Genomic DNA, 19,225 nt, shown 5'->3' on the forward strand with positions numbered 1-19,225 from the left:
GAGGGAAGCAGTGCCACGGGGGTCGGGCCAGGGTGCCCTAAACGCTGCTCTGCTGCCTTGCCCAGACAAGTGAGGGCTGTGTGCAGAGCTTGGACAAATTCCTGGGGTCGGGGTCTTGGCTGTCAGGGGGACTCTGGCTGGTGGAGAGGGGAGAAGCGGGTCCAATCTCCAGAGACTGGGTGCAGAACAGAGAGAAAACTGACTGCAATAGGATCTGCTGGAGCTGAGGATGACATAATTTGTTTTTGTTCTGCAGGGAGGCAGGGAGAAAAGGCAGTAATTTCATGCTAGAAATGGCTGAAGAGTGGGTGTTTCTATGCATGTGTGAGTGTGTAGGAGGCAGGAGGGGGAGGGCAAGGTTCTAAGGAAAAGAAGAAAGGAGCTCTGCAAGAAAGGTCTGAGAGCACTAATGTGAGTACAGATCTTTTAAACACTGGCAGTTTCACTCCTTTTGATGTATTGCTTTCTTCTTTAGCTCCAAATGGAAGTAAATTAAAATTCTTTGTATTAAACTAATCTCGTCTTCATTAAAATCAGCATCGTTGTATGCAGTATTTACTGAGACTTTCTTTGCCATACTGAGCATCACATGTAGTACTGCTGGGGAAAAGTCAGAAAATATTGGACACCCTGTCTTGATAGGTGTGAGAATTTATTCATGGGCTAAAAGTCAGTCATGAAGCATGTTGGACTATGCTGCTGTTATGTGTGATCGTCTCTATTCCACCTTTACATAAGCAAAATAGCAAGTCTCAATAAACAAAGGCTCTCAGCAGTTCATGATTATTGGCCTGAAATCTGCCTTTAAATCCTGCAAACCCATCAGTTCTGAAGAAGCTGTCAGAGCTAAGCCTGTAACACAGTGAAAGGCTGAAAGAGCGCTGAAAAAAATTGGTTGAATGAAAAAATGTATCAGAAAGAGGTGGGAAACTGGAAAATGTGGAAATTGAGGTAATGATGAGATCTTGACAGTGTAAGGGGGAAGTGGAGAAGCATCATGGTATGGGACTGAAAGGCTCAGTAGATGTGTGGGGCAGCATTAATCCTACCCCCCTCACCAGCAGCTTGCCAGGATTGTTCTCCTGATGTTGGGCAGAGCCTCAGCCAATGCTCTTGGTACTTGTCTTGTTTGCTGGAGTCTGGTTGACTTCTTGCACTGAAACTTCCACAAAAGTTTATGTGGCACACAGCAGCCTGGTGTGCTCAGGCAGGTTTTCCTCAGGCAGCTTAAGAGGAACACATGAATCCAGAGCAAGGACACTGCCTCCTCTCAGACTTTGTCACTGGCACTGGAAACCACACCTGTATCCAACCTCGTTTATTTGACAAGTGGGATTGAGGGTGGATTCCTCTGTCAAATTCCACAGGAAAGTCATGCAACTCAGCAGTGCTGCACATGGTGTGAAAATATTGATCACATTTACGTGTTTGTGCTTTTAGAATCACTTTAGAAGGTTGTTTTATTTTAATGGGAGGGAGCTGTTCTAACACAGATGGGAGAAGTTGAAAACACACATGTCATCTCTGGTCATTTTCTAGACAGGTCACAATGGCAGCATCCTTACTCAGAGTTCAAAAAAAATGTCATTTTTTTGGCAGATTTTTTTGGTTTTAATCTCTTTAGTCTGTCTTGTTCCAATTATTTTCTGCATATCAGACAAGAATATATTTTTTTAGGCCAAACTTGATTGCATCAAAAGAAAATGCCGTTGACTATTATATAAGAGATTCAACTGTTTCTAGCACAGTTGAAAAAGTAGCTCTGAAATGTTTGGGGAAATAGGGATATTAGAATTATACTTTAGCAATTGTTTATGCCAAAAATTCCACTCCAGCCAAGATGCTGAGTGGATGGATTTTTATTTTAAACTGTGCAGAGTTGTAAATACTACCTTTCAATAGTCCGTTCAGTTCTGAAGGCAGGATTGTGATACTTTAATCATTTTTTTTTGCTGCAAGAGTAATGAATTCAGCTTTGCTAGGGCATAATGCTTTTAATCTCAAGTCAACTGGAAGTAATATTTTTCAAAAAATGTTGGGGATAGTAAAAAAAAATCCAAATTGAAAATATTATGAGCTTAAGAACATTTCATGAAAAAACAAAATCACAATATTTCTAAATTTTAGAGGATTTTTAAATTTACCTATTCCAGAAAAATTGCCACAGACTGGGAAAATCTTCTACCTAACCCCAAGCTAGTTGTGATCAGCCTGGTCCCAGGTATATGGGATTTCATCTTTTCCACATAAAAATATAACACTTAGATGTTAGTCTCATTTTACCTCAGTGTGTCAGAATCAGGTGCTAATTTTTTCTCCAGTATAAATTCTGTGTTAAACATGCTTTACCACAGGCTGGCAGAAAAAGCCAGGCTTTCCCTGATTTGGGTCTCCAGTTAAGTTGTGCAGTGCTGGCAGTGGTCATAGCAAGCTACATCAGGCTGGCTCTCTCTCCCTCTCTCTCACATAACTGGAAAACAGCTGTGGGAAACAGCCAGGCCAAGTATGGGGAAAAGGAGGGGCAAGAACAAAGCCCCTACAGCAAAGAATAAAATACAAAGTGTGAGCCCAGTAAAGATTGTATTGAAATCTGTTTGCACAGTGCAAACACAATCAAGACAATGTCGACAACCTTTAATCTATCATTTTCCAGAAGATCACCCTAAATTTGGAGTATAACAGAAATCATAAAAGACACTTGAAACAACCTCTCTCAGAGTCAAGACTGGAGGGAGAAAGTCAGTGTGGTTAATCAGTTTCTGACAGCAGTCCCATGGCAATGCAAGCAGCCCTGTCCAGCTGACAAGCAGAGTGATGCATGATACCTGTACAGTATAATTGCATCCACTTCTACAGACTGCAGCAAGATTTTTACTCTTTCCTGCAGTGACAGCAAGTTCTTCTCCTAATACTAGAAATTACATGAGATACAACATTTTTGTGACCTCAGTTTACATCCTGCAATAGCAGGGTTTAGGTTCGGGCAAAATATCAAACCTGCTCCTTCAGAGTAATTTTAATTTCTCATGCACCATAGCCTTACTATTTTATTGCTATTAGTGATGGAGTTAGATATTCTTTTATATCCCATTTTCTGTGTAAAAGAGAAAAATCACATTAAGCTCATATAATTTTCATTCCTTTTTCTTTCATTTTTTTGCATTTCAGTCAATTTAGTGCAGCAGTATTATCCTTCCATTAGATAAAGGCACACCTTGTATCTGAATTAGGCAGTGCATCTGTCTTTTAATTTGGGAGAGTGAGAGGTTTGAGGAAATTGCAGAATGCTCATGTAACTAATTTCTCTTTTAATGGAAACACTTTTTAATCTCTTTCACTTGTCGTGTTGGTATCTAAGCACATCTGGGTCTTACTTAGGTATTCAAAGTCCTTGTTATGCCTCAAGAGCATCCTTCCCAAAAGGATTCTATTTGTGCAAGTGAAAAAGAGGAATATATTATCATTCATCTTAAACAGTCTTGTTTTTGCAGATTCCCTTTAACTACACAAAAATAACGATACAGATAAGTACTCATTCTACTTTTTATGGCTGGGGGGAGGGCAAGCAAGAATCCTTCAATAGAAGAAATGTGGGGTGAAGAAGAGTGGGTAAGAGAGAGCTGAGAAAATATTTAGCTCTGATCCAAAGTAGAACCTGCATAGACTCCAGTGGAACAGAAGCACATCTGTTCTGTGCCGACAGTTCTTCCCTGTGCCTGCAGAAGCCTTGCAACTGGACCTGGACATCATGTGTGCTATTACTCATTTTCATGATGATATTTTTGTGAATGACAGGACAAAGCTATTAATAGGTTTGGGGAGAGTGCTCTTTGTAAGATTATCCATGGACTGGCAAGGACTGTGCAAATACAGAAATGCCTTCCAGCTGCCTTGGCCAGCATGGGGGACAGTAGGCACTGTCAGAGGGATTTGTCTCACAATTTCTTCACATCACTATATTCCTCCTTCCGTTGCTGCTAGTGTTTGCTTTTTCTCTATTTCCATCACTTAATTGGCACTGTCAGTTCCACTACTCCCTTGTGCTAGGCTGGCTTTGAGGGGTCTCTGGTGCTATGGGGCTCTTTCTGATAGCAGCAGCCTGAAACTGGACATGTGGGCAGGTGCTCTCTGCTCTCTCAGGGTGAAGGTTGTCCTGTGCCTTCGAGCCCAAGTGAACACAGCTGGAAGAAAGTGTGCCACCTCTGTTTATCAGAAGCTCTGCACCAGAGAAACAGCTATGCTTGCTGCTCTATAAATTCCAGATTGCCTCAGAATCCAGAACTTGCTCTCCATGTTTTAGAGTAGATGGACCACTTATTCTCCTGCTAAATCAGTACTGCTTTTGAAGCCAGCTGAATATATATGAATAAGTGTGAAAATACACATACTCTTGTTTTCAAAAATACTTTTTAGATGAGTTCTGCTAGGTGGAACTGTGGCATTCAGCATTTAGTTTGCAGCTCATTGCAATAAATCTGGGAGGAGAGTGAAGTCAGAGAACGAAAATGTGGTCACTGCTAATATCAGAGTTACTGTTCTCTCTTTTTATGGTGTCTGTCACATAACAAACAAGCACACAATGAGAAGCATTCTCACTAGTTATCCCAAGCATATTGAACAATTCATAGAAGTAGTGTTAGGAATTGGGCTGTAGGGACATTACCAACATGGTATCAATTTTTTTTTTCATGAACCTCTTCCACAGTCCCAGTTAATCAGATTACTCCTTGCCATGGGAGTGCTGTTACAATAGTTTTGCCATAACAGATAAAAATATATGTGCTTTTGGAGGGATAGTGAAGACTGGATAGTTTCAATCTCAATAAAAATAAAATTATGGAACTCTTCAGAGTTTGTTTCTTCACAGTGTTTAATTATAATTTTACTTACTATTTAATGCTGAAAGCCTTGAAAATGTTTCAAAAGCAGTTTACAGTATTACAGGCTCACTAGACATTTAATAGATTGATTGATTGATTGATTGGTCCATCTTTATGTATGTAAAATTTCTCAAGGCTAAACAATTTGAAGCTTCCTTGCTGAGAACAGCTAAAGGACTGTCAGTTTCAAAATTATGCAAAAAACATAATGTATCAACTATTAATGGGAAAAAAAGTAGGGACACATTTTATTCTGTAATTAGAACGGTACATTTTTATCAATTGATTTTATCAATATCAACAAGCTTTTTGTGAATTGGCTTTTTTTTTTTTCTTTATTTTTTATTGTATTGAACTAGTATAAACTAGTATACTCTGTGGGATATCATCATACAATCCATGAAATCAAAATGCACGAGGTCAAATAAACACTGAATTCATTCACCCAGTAATGCTTAACTTTGCTGTTAGGACAGTATTATTTATGGTGATGTCTCTGTGTCAGCAGCCCCATCTTTGGTTTGAGTGCTTCACAAAGACAATCTTGAGGTTTTTTCTGAGCTCCTAATTTGTAGTAAAAGCAGAGAGAGCTAAAATAGACAAGAAGCCACTCTTTCATTTTTATACCCAAGGTTGTTTGCATTTTTTTTTTAGTTTGATCTTAGATACCTGAGTTTCTCTGATTAAAATCCCCATTGGAAATAACGACCTTGTAATTTAACTGTATTTCTAAGAATTGTAGTTGACATATAAGCAGTTTAGATCTGACTATGTCATTTGTCTGGAAACCATTTTCAGGTTGTGCCTGTAGGTGAGAACTGCTTGTATGCAAGTCTGAAAAATTAACAATTTCATACTTAAAATGCCATAAGAAGCAGAAAGTACTAAAGAATTTTTAGTATAAATTGCCCTCCATTTTAAAAACATCAACTTTTGGAGCAGGATTCAGTAGTATACTCCTGTCTGTTTGTGCCTTCCTGAAGCAGGACAGGGCTCGTAGACAGGCAGGAGTTAGGGTTTTTTTTAAGACAGGGAAGAACAAAGTACTCAGTGAACAGCAATTTCTGCTTTCTCTCTCACTCTGCTGCTGGAATTCATGTCCCACCTTCCTCCTGCTCCTTCCATTCCTGAGCCCCACATCACACACACTCATCCATTGCTCACCCTGAGTTATCCCCTGTCTCCAGTGTGCTGCATCCATTAACACGCGGCACTCTTGTCCTTCTTTGTGCACTTCTCTTGCAACATTTCTTAGAAGGAAGTTTATGGAGTGGCAGTCCCACTTCACACCATTTTTACAGGCTTCTCCTGTAAAGAGGAGGAAGTTGTGCATATAATATGCTTGAGAGAACTTTTCCAAGAATCACCTTCAAAGAATATGGCTACCATCTCCAGTGGGATGGGAGACTGCAACTGGATCTCACTTTCTGATGGACACAGAAGCAATACACTCTCAGGACTGATGGTGCCACCTACTTTGTCAGGAGCAGGGTAGAAATATTGTGTGGAAGCAAATGACATGGAGTGGTAGCCTTCTGAGGAAAAATCAGATGTAATGATAATTTTGGGAAAGGCTTTTTAATTACCATGGGATGATTCACGGGAACATTGGGAGATGGCAGGCATAGTGTGAGACTGCTTTTTCATGGTCTGAAAAAATAGTCTGATGTGGCATCACAGTCATTCCTAATAACACATTTTAATTTACTTTTATTCATTGGCTAATTTAAAAATTAATAAAGATAGACATCCAGAAAATTAAGTCTTTGCTAAAGGGGAAGATATGGCTGTTCTCATACACAACAGGGTTAATGCGCCTTTATATATAAAATCTGAGATTTGACTGCTGAACAGCAATTGATGTATCCATATTGCAGCAGTCTGGGGCAAGTTCTGGAATCCAAATATTCAACTAAACCCCTACATTGCAATGGAAAATGATGGAGTATTTGCCCTGCAATGGTGTTGTAATTGGTTAAATATTTATTATAGTGGAAATTAAGTTCCAACAATATTGTGACTTTTCAGTGTTATAAACCGTACTAGAGCACCAAAAATTCTCTTCTCTCTCACAAAACAAAACACAAAATAGAGAAGGTGGATGAGACATAAAAGGAGGAAGAGTAGCAAGTGGGAGATTGGATAATCCTCATAAAAGGGAAATGTGATTCTTAGCCATAAAGCTATAAGGCTAGAAAGTGACCTTTTCCTAACTATTATAAGGCTGGAGTTTTCTGTTGGTTATAAAGCAGTTTTAAAGAAAGAGCTTGGTGAGACTTGTGTTAATGATTTTGCCTCCTTACAAAAAAAAAATATTATGCAAGCTGAAATTTGTAGTTTATACTCGGTGTAGTATTCAGAAATGAGCTGAAAGTGAAAGTATAATTACTCAGTGGTGAAGGTGTTAAATTGTTTTGCAAAGAGTAAAAATATATTGTCCTTGAAAATGAGTGCTTGGCAGTGCAAGAGGCTCTAGAGATATTAAGGCAACCAAAGTTTGCTTGGAAGGAAGGTCAGTTTGATAATACATTACCCTCTATTAACCTGGAAAAATACTGTAAAACCTTAGAGAACCTTAAGGAACTCCACTATTTATCTTTACCATGCAATTTTAAAGCAAGCAATATATTCATACATGTCTGAAAAACTATTGAGTAGATCTTTTGTTATAGAAATTATGTGAGAAGCTCTCTGAAGTTAAGGTAATTATTTTTGTAGATAATTTTGCTATCAAAAAAGAAAGAAAATATAGAGGTAATACATAAGATAAGCCCATATAACTAAAATTTGAATGACCTTTATAAAACTTATGAGTAGAAAATTAGTTGCATATTAGCCCTACATTTGTATGGCATATGTTAATGAATCAGTAATCAAATATAGCTCCATTTCAAATGTACTGAAGTATTGGTATGTAGTAAAATATCAGAAAAAATCCCTTTATTTAGCTGGAAATTATTTCACTGTTTTGATAACATTTAATTTCTTCTTGATAAAATGCTTCCTGTCTTTAATTTTGATTAAAAGTATTAATCTGTAGTGATCCAGACCTCTTTTGAAATATCTGCTTTCTGAAAGGTGCTGACCCTGTAAACCCAGTTGACTACTTTAAAGATAGAGCAAGATTTGAGGATTTATATATCTCTACAAATAGGAGTGCTTATATATATATTCTGAATTTCTGGTTTGGCATGACAGGAGAAGTTCCAGTAACTAGGGTGAGGCAGTGAATGAGCACACATTTCATTGCAACTAATGGCATGATTAAGATGGTAATCAGTCAGATTCTTCAGCATAAAGTTTGGTAGTGAATTTTTAGCATAAAACGTAGCATCAGGGACAACAGCAAGCATTTCTTTTGGGAAGAATGTGGATGCATATTATTATTATTATTGTAGATTTAAATTGCTAATCAATACATCAGAGCAGCACCTCCAGATTTGGTGCCTGGTGTTCGGCTCCACATCCACGGTTTGGATCTGAAATAAAGACCCTGACTGCTGGCAGCTCATGTTGATCTCAGTCAGCAGAATGTGGACTTGAGCAATGAACACACAAAACATCCACAAATCAAGGCTGTAAGCCCTAGCCTTAAATTAAATTAATAACCTGACTGATAGTCAAATTAGATTTGCACTGGTCTCAGAGAGTCAGCTGGGGAATTAGGCACCTGGATGGGCACTGTGTGATTGTAGCAGGAAAAACAAAGTATTGATCAAACAATGAAAATTGCAATTTTACCAAATAGAAAACAGTTATAAAACTGACCCACTTCTGGCAGTAATGCCCACTGCAGTTACAAGGAATCTCCTTGGAAACCATAATATCTCTAAAATAGAAATGAATTTTCAAGTTGTACCTCTATAGATTTTAAATAGAGATGAATCCTACTCATCTATCTTTGCACATAATTTTTAAATGTCCAAGAAAGTGCTGTTGCTTTCACAAATTGCTAATTTAGTATGTGGCTAGTTATTCTTGTCCTCATGGTGCTAGCATTACTCAAAGAAATAAAATAGCTCGATTAACCATTTCAGTTCACATGACTGCCTATTACTAAAAATTCCCAGTAACATTTATATTTATATTTCAACATATGAAGGCATTTGTCACCGTGCTGCAGCATCTTTATAAATGCTCCATCTAATTCCTCACCTCATCCATCTCCCTTTTTGCTTCCTGGCAGTTTATGTCAGGAATCAGCAGTGGCAATGGTGTGCAGTTGACAATGCTGCTGAAAATGTCTTCCACAAGGGACAGGTGGCACATGGCCAGGATTCCCAATGGGGCTCAGGGGATGCTTGGTATTTACATCATGCTTTTCCATACCCTTCTGCCTTTAGGCTGCTGGGAGGCTGGCTGGGCTACTTTCCTCCTCCTGGGAGCCATTACCTAGATAAATGTGATGCGCTGCCTACAGAAATAAAATGTGCGTACAAAAGCAAATGTGTTGTAAATTTTGACCTCCTTTTTCTAAAGAAAAAGGGTTTCATTTCTTCATGAGCCTCTGCACACAGTGACACCTTCCAAAGTGATCCCAAATAGCTATGCAAACGTGGCATACATTTTTTATCTCGCTCTTCAGATCCACTGACGCTCTGTCACGCAGTTCATTCACACCAGGCATCTCAGGATGCACAAGTAGTTCCTGCAAGCAAAGCTTAGACAGAACAAGCTTACATAATTTGTAAATAAGAGGCTACCTTGAAAATTGGACCTTTTTTACTTTATGTGGTCTTGCCTCCAATATACTTACCATCTTTTAAGTAATAAGTTTTTTTGTAAAGTAGCAGTTTTAACATCTATGCAATGCTTTCAGATGCTTGAAGAAGTGAAAACTGTTTCTAGGAAGAAAATTTGCCTACTCTTTACTGCTTTATGACCAGCATTCATTTAAGTATGTTCTTGCTATTGCATTACTTACATTTTTTAATCTACAATGTTGCATGTTTACTAGATCAGCAGATAATTAAAGTCTTTAGATTTTTCTGGAATGTGTTTTATTCCTCTCCCAAATAAATGCCTCTATTTAAATAGCTTTTACCACTATATGCAAAATACAAATAAAATGGAAATAGTTTTTTCTACTAATCCACATCTGCCTGAGTGTAATTACATGATACATGCTGCTTAAGCACAAAAATTTTGAATAGACAGCTTTTTAATTAGGCATATGCATTGGGTCACAGTGGAATTAAAATGGGTTCTAAAAAATTGATTGTATAAAAATGGCACCTGCTTACTCAACAGATCTGAGTCTTGGGTAAAGTTGCAGACAAGTGTCTGTGTCACATATTTGTGTTGGCCCCTGAAGCAAAGTTCAGAGCCAGTGCTCAGTCCTTCGTGATAGGAATGATGAAGTCCAGTGATGGGAACAGATTTTAGCACAAGTTATCACCCCTACAATTTTGTTTTCTACAAATACTTGCTCAGATCTGACAAACAGATGATTTATATCTTTGTTCATGTTTCAGAAAGAGGAAAATCTAAGCCTATTTTATGCCAGTTTGACTGCCTGAATGCGTAGGAATACATGTTGGCTTGACTTTTTTTCTGATTAAAATAAATAATAAATTATTATAATAATAATTAATGATTGATTGAATAAATAATAATTGTTATTATTATCACATACTATTATCATTTTTCCCCCTGGACCAGAGTTCAGTGAGTGAAAGAAGGAGCTGTGGAGAGTGGTTACCTGTCACACACAAGTAAAACTTTCTGCATGTGATGAAGCCTGGGAAATGGGTCTTCCATGCCAGTATGAGCAGTGATATTTTAATGGACTATTCAGTGTTCTCACATACCAGCAAGTGGTCCTGAAACTATTTCTGAATGCAGAGGCAGCTGCCCATTATGTGTCCCAGCAGCTCTTTTCATTTCACTGTGGCTGCTGTAGTACTGTCTATCAGAGAAAGTTGTTATAAAGCTGATAATAATGTGGTCAGTTTTAAATTTAGCTCTTTTCATCAGAAGCTTTCAGTAGCTATAGTTATTGAGTTATTGAATGCATGTACTTCTCCCCAGGTTGCCTTTTTGATATGTTTTAGCAGTTAATCTAATGTTCCTCTTTAGAAGTAGTAAGCAAGTATTTTCTTGGCAGGTGTTTTAATTATTTCAGTACTAATATGCAATAGTCATCTTACACTGCAATCTCCTTTAAGAAGCTGTTGTAATTCCAAATTTCTTATTTAAAAATAAGGGTAATTTTATACTGAGTATTAACAAAAATAGGGCCTTTTTCTTTTTCTTTTTTTAAATTTTAAAATTTGGCTACCATGAACTAATTTGGTTACCATGAACTACAGGACCCTAGGCTTTATCTTTTGCCCATAAATGTCAGGCCATCAGATCTCAGCAGCTAGAACTTAGCTTAGGTTTAAACCTAAATAGGTTTTACAGTTTTCTGTGGCAAGTCAGAGTACAAGAAATCAGAGAATTTCTGTTTGTGCAGAACTTTCTGAAATCTTTTACAGCCAAAAAAAACCACTTCTAGCCATTTGTAATGGAAATTATTTATTCACACACTGGATTATCATCTCTGGCAAGTGGAGGGAAGTTGAGTCTCAAAGTTTCAGAATGCAGTTTGTCTGCTACTGTTTAACTAAAGGATCCCTCTGTACTGCTGCTTGTAAGTGTATGTGTGAATGTGAAAATGGCTCAGTTCTTACAAAGCTTTGCTTCTTTTCTGACCATCAATCACATGCTGTTGTTATTAAAATTGCCCCCATGTTTCATATTTTGATACTGGAAATGTGCTCTGAAATTATTATTAGCAGGCTCCAGTGCCAGCAATCTTGCAGCACTCTGCAGAAAGAGAAGACAAGGTCACTGCTGAGAAGTGACAGAAATATCTGGTAATGACAGTAGAGAGTGTGGGTGGGCAGGTGAAGGGAAAGCTTCAGCGATGAAGTAATCATGTATTGCTAGCTCTGAAACTGATGCAAAGTATGCATATGCAGCATTTAGATTATATGGGTGAGAAATGCAAGTGGGAATAAGTAATGCTGGAGAAGTTAGCAGAGCTTATGTGGGCTATAAATGCAGCAAAAAATTATGCTGCCCAAGTCCTGCAGAGCTGGTGTGTCCTGTGCTGACTTGCCAAACCATGAGCTGGTTTTAGCACCGTTGCTATTGGCTTCTGCAGGCTGCAGGGGGGTAGCAGAGCTGTCTCCACCCCAAATCACAGCATTCTGTCATATTTTAAGCACATAAACCTAGCACTAAGAGCATGATAAAAAACCTGTCAGAAAGAATGGAGACATTTCTACTAAATTTCAATTGAAGATCTGATCTGCACTTTTTTCTCTGCATTCATACTTCAAAATTTAGTGAATTCTAATTAATAATGAGAATGACAGTCTAGTAGGCAATTAAATTCACTGAAGTACAGCCAGAAACTTAAATGTGCAAGAAACATAACTAGAAGAAATAGGCAAAATGTTTGCATACAAATAATGGGAACATAGGTAAGAAAATGGACAAACTTTACCTACAAGATGTTTATACAGAGAATCTAGGGGTAAAAAAAACCTATCAGAAACAATAACTGGAGTCAAGTGAATACTACAGGTTCTTCAGGAAGGAGGTAAATAGAGCTGGTAGCATTGCCTGAAAATATAAGATAATTTGTGATGAAACAAGTTTTGTCAATAAAACAAATTCTGCATGAAAAAGGTTAGGGTTTTTTTCAGAATTAAAGCTTGTGGAAATTTAATTTAATTCTGAAACATTATTGTAGAGACAAATGTAAAACAGAATCTGTCATTAAAAGATGTTGAAGCTCAGGAATTTCTTCACCAGTTACTAATCCAACTAAAGATAATGACAGTACAGATCTGGTTTTGCTTTGAAATACATAGGTAACAAAATGGAACCTCTAATCAAACATTCAGGCACTGAGTCAATTAACATTATATGACAAAAAGTAATGATCAGCAGACTTTATTAAGCAAAAACAGCTAGTTAAATATATGAAATATTATGGGAGTTTGTGGTTTTTTCTGTGAAGAAGACACCAAATTTCATCAAGTGTAACGTGCTGGGTTGTATCTGACAACAGAGGACTAGGTTCAGACATCCAGGAAGTCCCCTCCAGACCCATTTCACTAAATTTTTCAGTTAAATGCAAGAGCCTTAACTAAATCAGAGGTAACTTTAGGACAGTTTGACAAATTTGCTTGCTGTCAGTATTCTTTAAGTTTCTTCAACTCAGTGCTGAATTTAGACATTGAAGATTCTGTTTTTGTGGCAGTGTAGATTTTTGGGAGGTAGGCCACGGTATCTGTTGTCTACTGGGTGTCTATCAAACCTGCCAGTTCATCCAGAGAGCCTGATTCAGATGCCTTCCCCACAGATCAGATCAGATCAGATCAGATCAGCCCTTCTGGGCTCCCTCATCCCTGAGCAGTCTCAAGTCAGATGAGGTTGGGGTGGGATGTGTGCAGTTTGTACAGGCTAGTGAGGAAGATGAAACTGGAGAGCACCTGACAGAGAGGATGTTCACCCTGAAGAAGAGAAGGCTGAGGAGGATTTTATCAATCTACATAAATACCTGTACAAAGAAGCTGGAGCCAAGTTCCTTCCAGTGGCAAGAAAAGAGGCAATGGGCAAACGCTCAAGCACAGAAGGTTCCCTTTGGGCATCAGAAAACACTTTCCTGCTGGGAGGGTGACTGAGCACTGTCACAGGTTGCCCAGAGAAGATGTGAAGTCTGCCTCCTTGGAGGTTTTCAAAAGCCACCTGGACGTGATCCTGGGCAACTGGTTCTAAGGGATTCTGACTGAGCAGGGTTTGGACACTATGACCTCTAGAGATCCCTGCCTAGCTCAATCAGCAAGCTGTAAGCAAGCTCCAGTCATTTCAGCAAATTTAATTCTAAAAGTCAGGCAAAGTTTGATGCTTAATATAAATGTTCTGCATAACTTCAAAGATACCCACTCACTGTGAAACTGTGATTTCTGGAGGCAGACTATGGCTTGCTCAGAAAATCAGACAGGAGATATAAAGTGGATCACTATTATGCTTGTCCATATGCACCCATTATTATTAGAAGCAGCAGAAGAGAACAGGCAGAAAAGATGCTACAGGAACCTTTAAGGGAGGTTTCCTAAAGAAGACAGGTTTTGAACTTTGCTTTAGCATGGCACTGGCTCTGTAATGCTCTTAACTTATCTCTCTCTTCCTACCAAATGCTGAGTACTTCTCTCTGTGTCAGCAATGAGGAACTCTCAGCCTGGAAAAATGAGTTAGGTTTGGAGAAAGTACAGTTGAGAGATTAATTTGAAGGGTTTCTGGAATTAACCCCTTTTTTACTCCTTCCTGTCTCATGATCTGAAACTGTTTCTCCCCACTGCAGCCCCACTGTAACTCCTTTCTTGGAGAAGAATTTAGTAACTCATGCCCTTGTGTTTATCACACTTAACCTGGGGCTGTCCATTCTCTACATGACAATACAGCAGGTGGGTCCCAAACAGCCCCACTGTGACTGAGTTACAGCTTCAGCATCTGTCCAGCCATGCTATTCATACCTCAGAAACAACAAACAGCTTTAAAGATATTGATTCAGGAAATGCTGAAGGATTTTCTGCTGGCCTGTAAGGGATAATAGAAGGTTGTTATATGAAGAAGTTCTTACCCAAGATCTTCTAGTGCTCAGTTTTGCCTGTTTAGTGACTGGGGAAAGGGACTACTTGGCGTGTATGTCTCCTGACTGCACTCCTTTTGCAAAAGCTAATTTCTTTTCACTACAGCTCTATATAATGTCAACTAGTTTATGTAATTTTCTGATATATAAAAACCATATTTATTTAAGTTTTATATTATAGCTAATCCTATCCAAATACTTAAAGTGAGGGGCTATACTCGCCGAACACAAAAATTGCATTTTTCATTTTGCACTCTGCTAATGTATTGTAAGAGAGGATGAACAAACAGATTGGTCTCCTCCCACCACATAGCTGCATTGCCAGCACTCAGGGAAATAAAGACTGCATGGATTAAAAAGTCGCAAGGTTACTATTAAGACATAGTTACTGAAACAGCAGCACACACTGAAGAGCTCTCAGCTCAACAGAAGCAGTCCTGTTGTGAGCAATGTCAGCCTCACTGCTAACGTGGGAGCCAGGGATGAGAATGCAGGTAAGATCTTTCTATACCAGGGCATGAGCAAATCATGATGAATTGCAGCCATTGCCACAGTAATTTGTACGGTGCATATTTTCTTTTCAATTCTGACTTTTGAAAATGGCTTTATTTTCAGCTGCTTGAGACAAAAGCATTGGAGTTTTTTCATCACTGCCTATAAAGTGACATTACTGTTTGTGCTTGTTTTGGAATCTATTTATGGTGCACATTTAAGAAAGCATTTGCAGCTCCTAAGGTTTATGTGTGTAATACTCACAGTCATTTAAACAAACTTCCTTAGCATTTTTTTTCCCCAGGCAGTCTCTGAAGAAATCTTCCTCTGAATCACAGTTTGTGCATATGCAATTAATTACTGTCAGGCTGTTACACAGACTGATCATGTGGGAATTGACCATTTCATTTTCACATAGAAACAGCCTTTGCCTTTTGCTCTCACTTAGAAACAGCCCTTGCATTGGCATCTTGATGATGTTCTTATCCTTTTTGTTTGCTGGATTAGATATTTTGATTGAAGTACTTGAAGGACATCATTTCAATTCCACCCAAACCTAAGTCATTCTCATTTTCTTGCTGAGTTTTCAAATACCTTTAAAAAGCTTTGTGTTGTGATGTGTAAATTTTTGAATTGTGTACCTTGTAGACATCTCATAGAATCCTAGTGATTAATGATAGGATAATAAGATAGTCTTTATTTAGAAAAATACTTTAACTTCTAGAGTTCCCTAATGAAATATCCTTTTCTTTTCCTTTAAAGATGTAAACTTTTTTATGAAAGTGAAAACTGACTGTGGGTCATCAAACTATTCTGAATAGTGTTTGCACTGATAACTCATTTTTATTTTAATATGCACCTTAGCAGTACGTTAATAACTATTTATGGCTATAAATATATAGATCTATTCTAACACCAAGAAGAATCTTGAAGTTATTTCTGAGCATTTCAGTAACAGTAGGTGGTTGGTGCATGAGCAAAATGGAGACCCATAAATAGCCTGTTGACTTAAAGAATTCTGCTTCCATATGCTCAGACTCGTAGGTCTGCTATGCATAAGACAAGATTTGAAGGTAAAGGTAGTATCTTTGGGTTTATTTGACCAGCTGCTTAGGTGAAAATATTAAACTCATTTTCATATATTTGCCTAGATTTTTCTAATGTGAAGCTATTGAACCTACCAAAAAATTTGTTGTGTCATTGTCCTTGAGCCCTTTGGCTACAAAAACATGCCATGAAACATCTCTATATTATGTAAGATAGATAGTTCATGCCTAGAGTAGGAAATGACAGTAGCAGTTCTGAATGGCTGATGGCAAGTAATCACATTTAACAGAAAAGTGTCGATATCATGATCAATGCAAAAACTGTTTCCTTATGCACATGCATACAGAGTCTTGAATTGCTATTCATTGATTCTGAAGTCCAGGAATACTTACTTTTTTTTTTTCTCTTACTCTTCACCAAACATTGGTATTTCTTGACAACAGTCTCCAAATAATCATTCATTTTACCTTATTAGAAAAGTAATCTATAGAGACTGCACTGAAAGGAGTTGGAAAAATAGGGAGGAAATGTCAAGAAAAAGTGAATGTCTGGATCCATCTAAATTTTCCATCTGTGAGCTTACACAGAAAATAACTGGTATTGTCATTGTGTCTTTGTATTACATTTACTGCCAGACAAACTTTACTTTTTTGTCTCTCCTATATGAGTCAGTACGTTGATTGAATTTATCATATTTTTTTTTAGTACACTTCTATCTCATTTTTTAAAAAATGCACTGCATATACAGCAATTGAAGTTGTCTCATGTTGTCACTGTTTGTTCTTCTCGTTCTAGGTGATGTGATTGTCTATATTAATGAAGTTTGTGTCCTTGGACATACTCACGCAGATGTAGTCAAACTCTTCCAGTCTGTTCCTATTGGTCAGAGTGTCAACTTGGTGCTATGTCGTGGATACCCTTTGCCCTTTGATCCTGAAGATCCTGCCAACAGCATGGTGCCACCCCTTGCAGTAATGGAGAGGCCTCCGGTAGTGGTAAATGGAAGACATAACTATGAAACTTATTTGGAATACATTTCTAGGACTTCTCAGTCTGTTCCAGACGTAACAGATCGACCACCACACTCCTTGCACTCCATTCCAGCAGATAGTCAGCTTGATAGCACATTCCCACCACCTGCCCATGATGATAATGTATCAATGGCTTCTTCTGGGGCCACCCAAGCTGAACTCATGACCTTAACCATTGTGAAAGGGGCCCAGGGCTTTGGCTTCACTATAGCAGACAGTCCTACAGGACAGAGGGTGAAGCAAATTCTAGACATTCAGGGATGTCCTGGTTTGTGTGAAGGTGACCTCATTGTTGAGATCAACCAGCAGAATGTACAGAACCTGAGCCATGCAGAAGTAGTGGATATACTTAAAGAATGTCCTGTTGGAAGTGAAACTTCTTTGATTATCCATAGAGGAGGTAAGTTTGGAAAGTCTGTACAATTACAAAAATGTGTGTAAAAGGTTCTAAACCATAAAGACATACATATACTCACTACATTCTTGTTTGCTAGATTGGAAATTAATTTCCATGTTATGGGAAGTAACACCATTGGTTCTGGAAAAGTTTGTCTGTAATTAAGTATCCTAGGCAAAATCTTACAGTTTGTTGTACATTCCTTTATGTGTTTTGAGTGTCAATGGTCCCATCTCTGTATAAGGGTAAAGCTAGGCCAGTTCCAGACTTTTCACCCCATTATAGTTTGTGTGGTGTTTGCAGCAAACTCACATAGTCCCAAAGCAGTGCTGCAAGCTTTAGATATAGTTGTATGTATTGACTCATTAATGTAGATCAAAATCAGAGCAATTTATTTGCCCTTTACAAGGTTACTGGTTTTCCTAAGCCATTTTGCCTCCTTTTCATTCATTGTAAAAATTTTGTACAGCCGTTGTTGGAGTTATTTTCTTTCCTGATAACAGAGATTCATGGTATATATTTCTCTGATTTTAAAAAAAATAGCTTTTAGCAACTTGTTTTTTCTTACCAGCCTGACACAGTAAGTTTGAATGTTCACCATTGGAAGGGAAGAATCAAGACATCCATAAAGAAGCAATAAGAACAGAAAAAGAGTTAAAAACTTGACAGGGATTTCTTAGCTTTTATTATTTTAGCCAAATAAAATTTCTTTGGTGGTTTGAGGTGAGCATCCATCCTAACTTATTATTACCTGAAGTAGATAATTATCGGATTTTTAACTTAAAAATCTTTTTTTTTCTCTAAAGGCATTCATATGTCACTTGATGTATATTAATCTGTGCTTCAAAAAAGAAAAAAGAAAAGGATTCTATGCACAAAGATGAAAAAATACTAACTACTTTGCTTCTGAAGAACAGAAATTGGGAAGTGAAGCTTTAGTGTTTGCATATGCCAAATGTTTATCATTACAATACCTAAAAATCCTTAGAATAAGGAATATAGTAACATTATATCAAATTGCAGAAGTAGCAAACATAAGGTGATTATAGGAAATCTATAGTCACAAAGTCAATAACAGCACAAAGTCAATAAACTATTTTTCAGGTATATGTATAAAATAATTATTTACAAGAGACAGAATCTGATATTTCTTTGGAATGAAACCAAATTAGGATGATAATTAAATTGTACTTACTATAGTATGTGGATTTGAAGAAAGTTAAATATTGTATTTATTGGTATTAAATCTGTTTCTGCTTAATGGCCAATAAGAATCTTGAACAATGGAGTAAAGCAATATTTTTTTATTAAGTTGACAAGTTAGGGAGCATTTCATAGCCAAAGAGCATCAGGAGGATTAGAAGTGTTAGTGTAACACCAAAAAGGTGGAATTTTATTTTGAAAAAGGCAGGATAATCACCCTCTAGAGGAAAACAATTTAACACACCAGTCTTCAGAGAGAAGTGGAGTATGAAATCCAGCATGCTGAACAAGCCTGAGTAATAATAGATAACAAAATAGATATTTCAGCAATCAGTGCAGGACAGTAGCAAAAAAAAACCTGAAGCAGCAACATACTCAAGCCCTAGAGGGTAATTGCTCTCTCTGAGGAGAATTTCTTTGTAGATCATTGATCCACGATCCAAACATGATAGTTTAACATTGATCAACATGATAGTTGAACAAGTTCTGGTACATTAACTGAGCTGTGGTTATTTTCTGCACGAGG

General features: G+C 37.7%; 1 protein-coding gene across 3 annotated transcripts in view; it reads left to right on the forward strand.

Moving 5' to 3' along the window:
• Positions 1-19,225, forward strand: part of MAGI2 (membrane associated guanylate kinase, WW and PDZ domain containing 2) — a gene marked incomplete at both ends in the record, with an annotated part of 698,114 nt that overhangs the window by 561,858 nt on the left and 117,031 nt on the right. For all 3 annotated transcript variants that reach the window (XM_084205311.1, XM_084205312.1, XM_084205313.1), the window contains one exon: positions 16,864-17,499. In XM_084205311.1, the coding sequence (XP_084061437.1) occupies positions 16,864-17,499 (636 nt within the window). The remainder of the gene's footprint in view (positions 1-16,863; positions 17,500-19,225) is intronic.

Source organism: Fringilla coelebs (genome assembly GCF_963513975.1).
Source record: "Fringilla coelebs genome assembly, chromosome: 5".
In the NCBI taxonomy this organism is placed as follows: domain Eukaryota; kingdom Metazoa; phylum Chordata; class Aves; order Passeriformes; family Fringillidae; genus Fringilla; species Fringilla coelebs.